General features: G+C 40.6%; 1 protein-coding gene across 1 annotated transcript in view; it reads left to right on the top strand.

Moving 5' to 3' along the window:
- Positions 1-2,067: 2,067 nt before the first annotated feature.
- The window catches only part of LOC139367889 (transmembrane protein 86A), a 43,203-nt gene continuing 32,738 nt past the window's right edge, over positions 2,068-12,532 (top strand). The window contains exon 1 of the mRNA XM_071106260.1: positions 2,068-2,233. Coding sequence (XP_070962361.1) covers positions 2,213-2,233 — 21 coding nt within the window. The 5' untranslated portion in view covers positions 2,068-2,212. The remainder of the gene's footprint in view (positions 2,234-12,532) is intronic.

Here is a 12,532-nt window from a genome sequence, read left to right as displayed (position 1 = left end):
TACAACACACGGGTATAGTTACTCTAAGACTAATATGAGTCATCAAGCCAAAGTAATTCCTTTACTATCCACCATCATCATCAAAACATTTATACAGTTTTGCTCCTAATGAGAAGCACTGAGGCTAGCTTGGCTAGTTAGCTAGCTATAACGTTATACTAAAGTAACTTTTAGGTATAGCAAAAAACACAGTTATCTAAACTTGGCTTGTAGAGGTTCTTGCAAGCCCCGTTATGGCGGAATCGATCCCCAAATGGTACTGTACTGAACAACACTGTCTCGGTTAAAAGAGAGATTATCTTGCTAGCTAGCTGCTGACAGCAAAACAACTTACTCATTTGTCATTTCTCCCCCTGAGGCCTGGCCCAGCTGGTCTCGGCTGCCACTGCTGCTTGCTGGTCTCGCAAATAATTTTTCTCGCTGTCTCTTCAGTGTATTCCAGCTCAAATAAATATGGTTTTATGTTCCTATCTAAAAGAACATAAATAAATAAAAAATGTCACCCAGCTCTTCTTGGAAACAGGAATCATCATAAACAGCCATTGTAGCTAATTATTTAGCAGTCTTGGATAGACAGTGAACCTGTAAACTTGTACCACCCCTGTTTTGAAACACCTGTGTTCGAGGGTGGGAACAAGGAAGTATGGCTCTCATCAGGCTGTTGTCTTTAGAAAGCTAGGGAAAATGAGTCAACCTAGATATCCTGCAATGTCGTGGCAGATAGGAACATCGTTGAGACAAGTCCAATGGCTTTATTGAACAAGGACAACCATATCTACTCAAGTGAGTGTGCAATATGCAAAACACAAAAGCCACAATAATTGCTAGAAAACATAACTCCATTCCTTTTAAGATCAGACTGCAGGCTCAATCAACCAATGACGCCATTGGTTGAACTCTCCCAGCCCAAAAATAAAAACAATACTGCTACACTGCATAATTATGTCTGAAACACCCTCTCATTACTCATAATTATGTAGGCAAACTGGAAAAACACAACACAAATAATGTCTAGCGGTGAAGTTTCCCTTTTATGCTGTTAACAATATTGTCAATGCTATAATATTATCAAGCCTTTTAACTTATTTCCTTTTTTGATGTTGTTAAACAAAATTCTAAGTCAGCTAACATTGCTTCATAAAATCTTACGAATTTTGAACATTGCCATTTGTATAATTTCTACCATATTCATTACAAGACTTTTATTCTGAAGGAAAATCCCGCTCGTATAATTTTCACCATATTCATTACAGGACTTTTATTCTGAAGGAAAATTTCCGCACTCACGACCTTAATTATTGCTAAGTCTTGCTTATTGTTGCTGGCTTCTAAGAGGTGCGGTGTGGCTAGCAAGCTAATGTATGACCACAGTCAACAGATTTCAGAACAACATTTCCGTAAAACAGAATAGCTTGAATTCGTGTAATACGGGATCAATGCTCGGCACCGGGTTGCTATAACATATGATGTAGTTAGCTGATATGTAAAATACCTATCCATGCACATAAAATATAGCATGCGTCACCAATCACCAACCACTTGGCTTTAAACCTGTTCAAACAACACACTAGCTGTCACTAGCTATGTACCCTTTCAACTTGTCTGCCAACTCATAGAAATAGTAGAAAAACTTAATTGACCACTTCAAAATACAGGTGGTCTCAATGGCGCTACAATGGTGGTAAAGTCCCAGTTCCCACTTGGTTACTAATGCAGAAAAGACTGTTTAAAAATAGTTTGATGCACAGCGCGCGAGACAAAAGGACGAGTGTGTTGTTCATCATAGTCTACAATGGAACAATGTTACCACAATGTAAATGTACAGAGATACAGTGTAACAAAGTGAAATGTGTAATTAGACTAGATGTAAATACAGGCCATCTGCTTCGATAGGTAAACAGCAGTCAAAAGACCTCGTATTAAAAGGGGCGTTAAATTCTCTTAACCTTGCCTCATTTTTTTGTTCCTGTCTGTTAATTGGTCGGATATTTTAACGGCACCCTATCGGTGCCTAAAGTCTATCTCCACCTACAATTATGGTCGGTTTGCCTCCTCCCCTTATGCCAGTCTGCCCCGAAAAGGGACCAAAACAATACGCATCACAAAGACTACAGCAATTTTAGTGAACCGTACAGTGCGGGAAAACGGCCGCAGCTCAGTGTCGCAATCTCCAGTTGCTTTGCGAATATATACTATAGTGATCGATTGAGAGATGGTTTCGCCAGTGACAGTGGTAAGTTTGGCTATTTGACGTCACACGTAGAAATATGGGCATTTAAATCAAAATGTGCCATTAAGAATATATTCAGTTTTTATCATTGTCACAGCGTTGATTTGAAGGGCTAATAGAGATAAAGGAAGGCTCGTTAGCTCTACAGGGACTGTATGTCTTGCTTGTCGGTGTGACGGGTAGGCTATAGGCCTGTCTTGTCAATTTCGTTTTTCCTCCAATGACGGGCATTATAATACCACAGGCGCACATAGAACGGAGTTTACCCTAAATAGGCCTACAGTACAGCACGTGATCATGAAAGCATGTCCGTGTTTATTTCGCGATTGTCACCCACAAAACGTTCGTTATTCATTCTGCCTCTATGGATTTGCAGAGGTTGATAATGATCCCATACAATGAACTCTGCATGCATTTTAGGGTTTCGGTAATACTAGACCAGACGCAATTCATTGGCGGTGGTCTATTGATGCTATGCGGTATCTCTTTGACGATGTGATGATCAGTTGTTGTAGTAGCTACCACTTCAAAACAAATCTGCCTTGATTGTAGAGGCAAATCATCATTTTTCTAAGCATAAACTTAAATAGCCTAATAAGGCCATGAATATTTTTCGACAGACATGCGCGATCGTATTTTTTTTTGTCTCGAATTTTTCTTTGTCTTGGTCCTTTCTAAACTGTTCCAAAACCGAAACCTATCATGTGACTGAACTTTTTGTCTTTTTTTCCTGTACCCTCCAGTGACGGATGCACTGAAGAGCTGTCCCATTGTGGCTTTGCTATACCTTTTCACCACTCTACCGAGCCTCTCAGCTTTCCTTCTAAATCCCTATTTCAGTAAACCTTATAATTACTGTAAATATATTTAAATATATTCTGTTGACAAGGGCTTGTGTGCACATACGAAAAAAACGTGACATATATATATATATATATATATATATATATATATATATATATATATATTTAACTCATATAAAGTGACATACATTTGAAATAATATTGTCATATATTTTAATAGCCTATATAAATGTCACAGCACCATACCAAAAATTATAAATTATATATTATATTGATAGGCCTATGTATTTTCATCCTGCAAAATGTGTTCGGAACATATTTGTTTTGTTCAATGCATGTATTGCTTTCAAAATGTATTACAGAATTATTATTTGTTTTGCATGGCATATATATAATTTTTTAAAATGTGCTTGTCTTTTTTCCTACTATCACTGGCTTTACCGATACCTACTTTGTCGAGGTAAAAGATGCCTTCTACGATGGTGATATGCTGTTGTCTCACCTAGCTATTTTAAGAGGAATGCAATAATGTAAGTCGCTCTGGAAATTAGCGTCTGCTCAATCACTAAAATGAAAATGTAATTTAAGAACCATACATAAATCTCACGTTTTTGATATTTTGATATTGTTGTAATACACTTATTTGGGCTGAGTCCTCCCAAGGATTTCAATTGGGAATTGTTTATGCCTGTTGCCACCAGCAGTGGGCGTGGTAGGGGCACGAGAACAGCGTTTTGTGTCTCCCCTCAACACTCAAAGGAGAAACTGTGAACGTTAAACATTTCCTCCTGCCTCCTTTTTCATTATTCTGTTAAAAGAAGTATGCCTTTTACACAAGCACATTATCTATAGACAATTTTAGTCGAAATCTGAGTACCTTTTATGTTGAAATTGTACAGTTAAAATGTGTAAATTGATTGAGTGAAAACTGTTAGCAATCTTGCCTTGGAGATGCCTGGGTTTGCTGCTTAAACAGGCTAGCCCATGGAATAAAATAAGACAAAAGGGTGCTAGCTAATATTCTGGTTTAAATTGATTGATTTATAGTTCCTCGAAGGTAATAATGTGCTTTATTTTCTACTCCGTTTATATGGTCTAAGGTCCATCTCCCAACCCAAGTGTTATATATTACAGAGTATTATTTTTAGAGTAAAACGGTATACGCTAACGCTAAGCTAACTGCAATCGCTAGCGGGTCAAGCCTATACTGGTCACTATTAGTTTAGTGGCTACCTTTAGCTGGCTCAAGCCTCGTTCACATCCTGTCAGATGTCCACCAGATGCATATGAGTTTTTTTGCCGCATGTCTAGCCTGCGTTTTCCGTATTTGACGCACATGTAATTTGCTTTTCAACTTGCTAAAAGCTAGCTAGTTTGAGTCTGTGTGTACTTCCGTTTGTACCACCGCATGGTAAAGCAACACACAATTAGAAAATATTGAACACATGCTGTAAAGAGAATGCACGAAAGCCTAATGCTGCACCCCCAACGTAGTGTTGTGGACTGCGCCATTGAAAATTATGTCATGCATTTCAATGGGGACATCCACAATGGAGGCAAGTGGCAGCAGGTCAAAACAATGGACCTGGGCACTCTGTGCCATACATTCAATAATATAAAATGTCCACATATTAAGATATATACAAAAAAGCTAATATACACATCTAACAAATCACTCCACTAGCGCAGAGTGTATTTATACTTGGCTAGGAGGCTATCTCAACATTAACCAAGCCTTGCAGGAGTGTTTGAACCTAAGACTTGCAAAAACAGCTTTTATCTCAGCCGGGAGTTTGTTCCACTCCACCACTGCCGTATATAAAAACGTGCTCTGGCCAGTACCGCTCTTGAATCGAGGTGGCTCAAAATCTCTGGCACCGCCTCTCATGGCGTAGGAAGGACAGTAGTAAGATAGTTCTTTAGATACTGGGGGACTAACATACACGATTTTATGGGCCAATCCCAGCTCCCAGCTACAGCTAAATTACCCTTTTATTAACTGATAGTCACTGTAGTTCACTGAACTGAGAAGGGCCGAGCTGAAAAGGTACAAATCTGTTGTTCTGCCCCTGAGCAAGGCAGTTAACCCACTTTTCCCTGGGCGCTGAACTTGTGGATGCCGATTTAAGGCAGCCTCCCACACCTCACAGATTCAGAGGGGTTGGGTTAAATGAGGAAGACACATTTCAGTTGAATACATTCAGTTGGACAACTGACTAGGTTTCCAGAGGGCTAAGATTCAGAATGACCCATGACATTTTATTTTGAGATGTCTGTAGCTTGTTCTTGATGAACTTGGGGAACTACTGTACCAGGTCGTGCACACAGTCAAAGTGAGGTTGCACTAACTGCTGCAAGTGTTTTCAAGTTCCTTTATGTACAAATGTGGCTTTTCTGGCCAGAAATTGCACTTCTTAGTTGACTTTGGCAATCACTTTCTGCCCCATACTCTCCCCTGTGAGGAACCTGTCTAGTTCACAGCCTAAGTATTTAACACAGTTCTTGGCTGTAACCTCTGTGTCACCAACCGCGACTCTAAAGCCTGGTGATCTACCTAGCCTGAAATTAGATCCAAATAAAATGTAATCTATTTTCCCCAAATGAAGAAACAGCATGTTGTCTGACAGCCAGTTACTGATACTCATCAGTTCTGCACTAAGCTGGCTCTCAACCATACTTTGTGAGAGACCAAAAGAGCTGAATCGTCTGCATTTAAAAACAGTTGAAAGGAACAAGCTGATTTCATATAATTGATATTGAGCCATCACTAACACAGAGAGGCTGCTGCCTACATAAAGACTACATACAATGGATCACTAGTCACTTGATTAATGCCACTTTAATAATGATGTTTACACATCTTGCATTACTCATCCCATATGTACAGTGGGGCAAAAAAGTATTTAGTCAGCCACCAATTGTGCAAGTTCTCCCACTTAAAAAGATGAGAGGCCTGTAATTTTCATCATAGGTACACTTCAACTATGACAGACAAAACGAGAAAAAAAATCCAGAAAATCACATTGTAGTATTTTTAATGAATTTATTGGCAAATTATTGTGGAAAATAAGTATTTGGTCAATAACAGTTTATCTCAATACTTTGTTATATACCATTTGTTGGCAATGACAGAGGTCAAACATTTTCTGTAAGCCTTCACAAGGTTTTCACACACTGTTGCTGGTATTTTGGCCCATTCCTCCATGCAGATCTCCTCTAGAGCAGTGATGTTTTGGGGCTGTTGCTGGGCAACACGGACTTTCAACTCCCTCCAAATATTTTCTATGGGGTTGAGATCTGGAGACTGGCTAGACCACTCCAGGACCTTGAAATGCTTCTTACGAAGCCACTCCTTCGTTGCCCGGGCGGTGTGTTTGGAATCATTGTCATGCTGAAAGACCCAGCCACGTTTCATCTTCAATGCCCTTGCTGATGGAAGTAGGTTTTCACTCAAAATCTCACGATACATGGCCCCATTCATTCTTTCCTTTACACGGATCAGTCGTCCTGGTCCCTTTGCAGAAAAACAGCCCCAAAGCATGATGTTTTCACCCCCATGCTTCACAGTAGTTATGGTGTTCTTTGGATGCAACTCAGCATTCTTTGTCCTCCAAACACGACGAGTTGAGTTTTTACCAAAAAGTTATATTTTGGTTTCATCTGACCATATGACATTCTCCCAATCATCTTCTGGATCATCCAAATGCTCTCTAGCAAACTTCAGACGGGCCTGGACATGTACTGGCTTAAGCAGGGGGAAACGTCTGGCACTGCAGGATTTGAGTCCCTGGCGGCGTAGTGTGTTACTGATGGTAGGCTTTGTTACTTTGGTCCCAGCTCTCTGCAGGTCATTCACTAGGTCCCCCCGTGTGGTTCTGGGATTTTTGCTCACCGTTCTTGTGATCATTTTGACTCCACGGGGTGAGATCTTGCGTGGAGCCCCAGATCGAGGGAGATTATCAGTGGTCTTGTATGTCTTCCATTTCCTAATAATTGCGCCCACAGTTGATTTCTTCAAACCAAGCTGCTTACCTATTGCAGATTCAGTCTTCCCAGCCTGGTGCAGGTCTACAATTTTGTTTCTGGTGTCCTTTGACAGCTCTTTGGTCTTGGCCATAGTGGAGTTTGGAGTGTGACTGTTTGAGGTTGTGGACAGGTGTCTTTTATACTGATAACAAATTCAAACAGGTGCCATTAATACAGGTAATGAGTGGAGGACAGAGGAGCCTCTTATAGAAGAAGTTACAGGCCTGTGAGAGCCAGAAATCGTGCTTGTTTGTAGGTGACCAAATACTTATTTTCCACTATAATTTGCAAATGAATTCATTAAAATTCCTACAATGTTATTTTCTGGATTTTTTTTCTCATTTTGTCTGTCATAGTTGAAGTGTACCTATGATGAAAATTACAGGCCGCTCTCATCTTTTTAAGTGGGAGAACTTGCACAATTGGTGGCTGACTAAATACTTTTTTGCCCCACTGTATATACTGTATTTTATACCATCTATTGCATCTTGCCTATGCCGGTCGGTCATTCCTCTTCGATTTATTTATATGTACATATTCTTATTCCATCCCTTTACTTGGATTTGTGTGTATTAGGTAGTTTTTGTGGAATTGTTAGATTACTTGTTAGATATTGCTGCACTGTCGGAACAAAAAGAACAAGCATTTCACTACACTTTCAATAACATCTGCTAACCATATGTATGTGACCAATAACATTTGATTTTATATGATTGTTATTGTAGAGAATTAATTAAACAACAATATTCCCCTAACCCCTAAGTTTCATTTTAAAATATCTAGTCACTACATGCTATACTGCCATGCTACTGCTACACTCCTCATGTACAGTATCATTGTATTAGCAGTGTGTGTGTGTGGTTAGGCCTACTCCCCCACTCCCAGTCTCATCTTGGGGTGGTGGGCAGATAGAATAGCATTACCTGCTTTAGCATATAAGATGACTAGATGAACAGACTTAAAGTCTTACTGAAGGACCCTGATAGTGCCTCATTTGGCATTAAAGCCTTGTTGTTGAACTTCCATTTTCCTCAAATGGCAGCTGTTTCTTGCGCATTCAGTTTATTCCTCAATTAATGCACCTTGATTGGTCTCTGTGTGGTAGGCCGAGGCTGCATACTTTCCCTGAACAAAAACAACTCTGTCAAAGAAGGAACCCAATGCTCCTGCTCATCTTGCCCTTTATGAATGATCTAGGATCAGCTACCCTTACCTCATGCTGTCCTTAACGCCTATAAATTACGGGCCAAGCACCAAAGCAGGCACTGATTGTGAACCTGTTGTTATGCCAGGAGAGATAGAATGTAGTGTATCGCTGCCCTTCTCCGCCCTTTCCCCGTGGCCATTTGGCATACGGGTGAGATCCTCCTCTTGTCAAAATGTTATTTGTCTTGATGAGTCCAACGGTTTAAGTGGTTTAAGTGAATACCCCTTTCTGTGAACCTATTAACTGTGCTATACTAGTCTAAGTGATAAAACAGTAACGTATTACATGAAGTGTATTACAAGTGTGTAAAGTGTTATTACACATTATTGTAACAGCAATACAAATAAAATAGTATTTTTTATTATTTTTTATTTATTTCAACTTTATTTAGCCAGGTAGGCAAGTTGAGAACAAGTTGTCATTTACAATTACGACCTGGCCAAGATAAAGCAAAGCAGTTCGACACATACAACGACACAGAGTTACACATGGAGTAAAACAAACATACTGTCAATAATACAGTATAAACAAGTCTATATGCGATGTGAGCAAATGAGGTAAAGGCAAAAAAAAAGGCCATGGTGGCAAAGTAAATACAATATAGCAAGTAAAACATTGGAATGGTAGATTTGCAGTGGAAGAATGTGCAAAGTAGAAATAAAAATAATGGGGTGCAAAGGAGCAAAATAAAATAAATACAGTAGGGAAAGAGTTGGTTGTTTGGGCTAAATTATAGGTGGGCTATGTACAGGTGCAGTAATATGTGAGCTGCTCTGACAGTTGGTGCTTAAAGCTAGTGAGGGAGATAAGTGTTTCCAGTTTCAGAGATTTTTGTAGTTCATTCCAGTCATTGGCAGCAGAGAACTGGAAGGAGAGGCGGCCAAAGAAAGAATTGGTTTTGGGGGTGACCAAAGAGATATACCTGCTGGAGCGCGTGCTACAGGTGGGTGATGCTATGGTGACCAGCGAGCTGAGATAAGGGGGGACTTTACCTAGCAGGGTCTTGTAGATGACATGGAGCCAGTGGGTTTGGCGACGAGTATGAAGCGAGGGCCAGCCAACGAGAGCGTACAGGTCGCAATGGTGGTTAGTATATGGGGCTTTGGTGACAAAACGGATTGCACTGTGATAGACTGCATCCAATTTGTTTAGTAGGGTATTGGAGGCTATTTTGAAAATGACATTGCCGGAGTCGAGGATTGGTAGGATGGTCCGTTTTACAAGGGTATGTTTGGCAGTATGAGGGAAGGATGCTTTGTTGCGAAATAGGAAGCCAATTCTAGATTTAACTTTGGATTGGAGATGTTTGATATGGGTCTGGAAGGAGAGTTTACAGTCTAATCAAACACCTAGGTATTTGTAGTATTTCACGTATTCTAAGTCAGAGCCGTCCAGAGTAGTGATGTTGGACAGGCGGGCAGGTGCAGGCAGCAATCGGTTGAAGAGCATGCATTTAGTTTTACTTGTATTTAAGAGCAATTGGAGGCCACGGAAGGAGAGTTGTATGGCATTGAAGCTTGCCTGGAGGGTTGTTAACACAGTGTCCAAAGAAGGGCCAGATGTATACAGAATGGTGTCGTCTGCGTAGAGGTGGATCAGAGACTCACCAGCAGCAAGAGCGACATCATTGATGTATACAGAGAAGAGAGTCGGTCCAAGAATTGATTACGCACTCGCCGTCGGATCCTTACAAGGCACCCCGTCCTACGTCCCCAATATCTCTGTTTCTTCTTCATGCAAATGACGGGGATTTGGGCCTTGTCGGGTGTCTGAAGTAAATCCTTTGTGTACGACACATTCAAGAAGAAATCCAGTACGAAGTGAGTAATCGCTGTCCTGAGATCCAGAAGCTCTTTTCGGTCAAAAGAGACGGTGACAGAAACATTATGTACAAAATAATTGGTAAAACGGCAGCCATCTCCTCCGGCGCCATGCAGCGCCATCCCTCTCTTTTCTTTGCACCTATGAACAGTGCAATACTAGTCAAGTGTTAATACGGTAACAAGTTATATTATGTGTATTACAAGTATTTAAAAGTGTTGTTAGGCTACACAATGCATACAAGTAACTTATTATAATTACATATACAGTATTTTCTTTGGAATCACTTTCAATGTTTTTGTCTTTTGGTTGCTGAAAGCAGAGCATTTTATATTATAGTGTTGTCTCCCTGCTCTCATACTAATGTGACCCCTGGATGTGCACTGTGTTATGGAAAGATCTAATTCAGTATAGGGTATCATAATAAACATGGTAGTAATATGACCCACTGGCCATATTTGTACCTCTGTCGTCCCTTTGCCAAGATGAGTATGATGAAAAAAGAGAGTGTGTGTGTGTGTCATGTTTCTGATACTCATCACCATAGTGCCAGATGAACCAGAATGCTAAGATGGCATGATGGGACTTTATTACGACTGCACCAACATGCACGCGGTTGTAGTATTTCCTTATAATGGATCCGGAGCCAATGCTGATTCCTTTTGGGTCTCGGTGTAAAAGTGGTAAACTGGACCCAGATTAGTTTGTACTATCTTGCTGAGCTTGAAACATTGCTTTCACATCACAAAAGTATTGTGTTTTCCCAAATGGTGGGTTTCAGCAAGCTTACTCTTAGGTTGAATTCTGAAGGTAGAGACATTGGTTTTGGTGTTAATTTGGTTGGTCACAAGAACATTTGAAGAGCTTTTGATGGGTCTCCCAGCACAACAAATGTGCCACTACACTTTCATGCGGCATAAATACTGTATCTCAAATCTCAAGCCTATTCCTGTTTTTCATTAACCGTATGATTCTTCAGTGGGAAACAAGAGCTGGTCTAGATTACCAATAAACCATGCAGTAAGATGCTTTCAATGTTGTATCGGGAAACGGCTTTTGTTTGCATTTCGATCATAAAAACGGAGGGATGATGGTACGGTGGTTCACATCATTTGCATCCCAAATGAAGAAATACCTTTATTGTGTTTGTGTTCTCTACCTTAGTTGAATGTCTGTAAGTCGCTCTGGACACAATGCCTTCAGAAAGTATTCATACCCCTTGACTTCAAAATTGTTTTTTAAAATTTCACCTTTATTTAAGCTGGTAGGCCAGTTGAGAAAAAGTTCTCATTTACAACTGCGACCTGACCAAAATAAAGCAAAGCAGTGCAACAAAAACAACACAGAGTTACACATGGGATAAACAAACGTATAGTTAATAACACAATAGAAAATCTGTATACTGTGTGTGCAAATTAAGTAAGGTGGTAAGGCCATAGTGTTGAAGTAATTACAATTTAGCAATTAACACTGGAGTGATAGATGTGCAGATGAGGATATGCGTGTAGAAATTCTGGTGTGCAAAAGAGCAGAAAAAACAAAAAACAAATATGGGAACGAGTTAGGTAGTTGGTTGGATGGGCTATTTACAGATGGGCTGTGTACAGCTGCAGCGATCGGTAAGCTGCTCTAACAGCCGATGCTTGAAGTTAGCGAGGGAGATATGTCTCCAACTTCCAGTGATTTTTGCAATTCATTCGGTTTATTGGCAGCAGAGAACCGGAAGGAAAGGCGGCCAAAGGTGATGTTGGCTTTGGGGATGACCAGTGAAATATACCTGCTGGAGTGCGTGCTACGCGTGGGTGTTCCTTCATTCATGCTGCCAAACATACCCTTGTAAAACTGACCATCCTACCGATCCTTGACTTCGGAGATGTAATTTACAACATAGCCTCCAACACTCTACTCAGCAAATTGGATGCAGTCTATCACAGTGCCATCCATTCTGTCACCAAAGCATCATATACTACCCACCACTGCGACCTGTACGCTCTCGGTGGCTGGCCCTCGCTTCATACTCGTCGCCAAACCCACTGGCTCCAGGTCATCTACAAGTCTCTGCTAGGTAAAGCCCCGCCTTATCTCAGCTTACTGGTCACCATAGCAGCACCCACCCGTAACACACAGGTATATCTCACTAGTCACCCCCAAAGCCAATTCTTCCTTTGGCCTCCTTTCCTTCCAGTTCTCTGCTGCCAATGACTGGAATGAACTGCAAGCATCACTGAAGCTGGAGACCTATATCTCCCTCACTAGCTTTCAGCACCAGCTGTCAGAGCAGCTCACATATCATTGCACCTGTACATAGCCATCTGTAAATAGCCTATCCAACTACCTCATCCCCATACTGTAATTATTTATTTATTTATCTTGCTCCTTTGCACCCCAGTATCTCTACTTGCACATTCATCTTCTGCACATCTACCATTTCAGTGTTTAATTGCT

This window comes from Oncorhynchus clarkii, chromosome 2 (assembly GCF_045791955.1).
Source record: "Oncorhynchus clarkii lewisi isolate Uvic-CL-2024 chromosome 2, UVic_Ocla_1.0, whole genome shotgun sequence".
NCBI lineage: Eukaryota > Metazoa > Chordata > Actinopteri > Salmoniformes > Salmonidae > Oncorhynchus > Oncorhynchus clarkii.
This window is presented reverse-complemented; position numbering and strand designations above follow the sequence as displayed.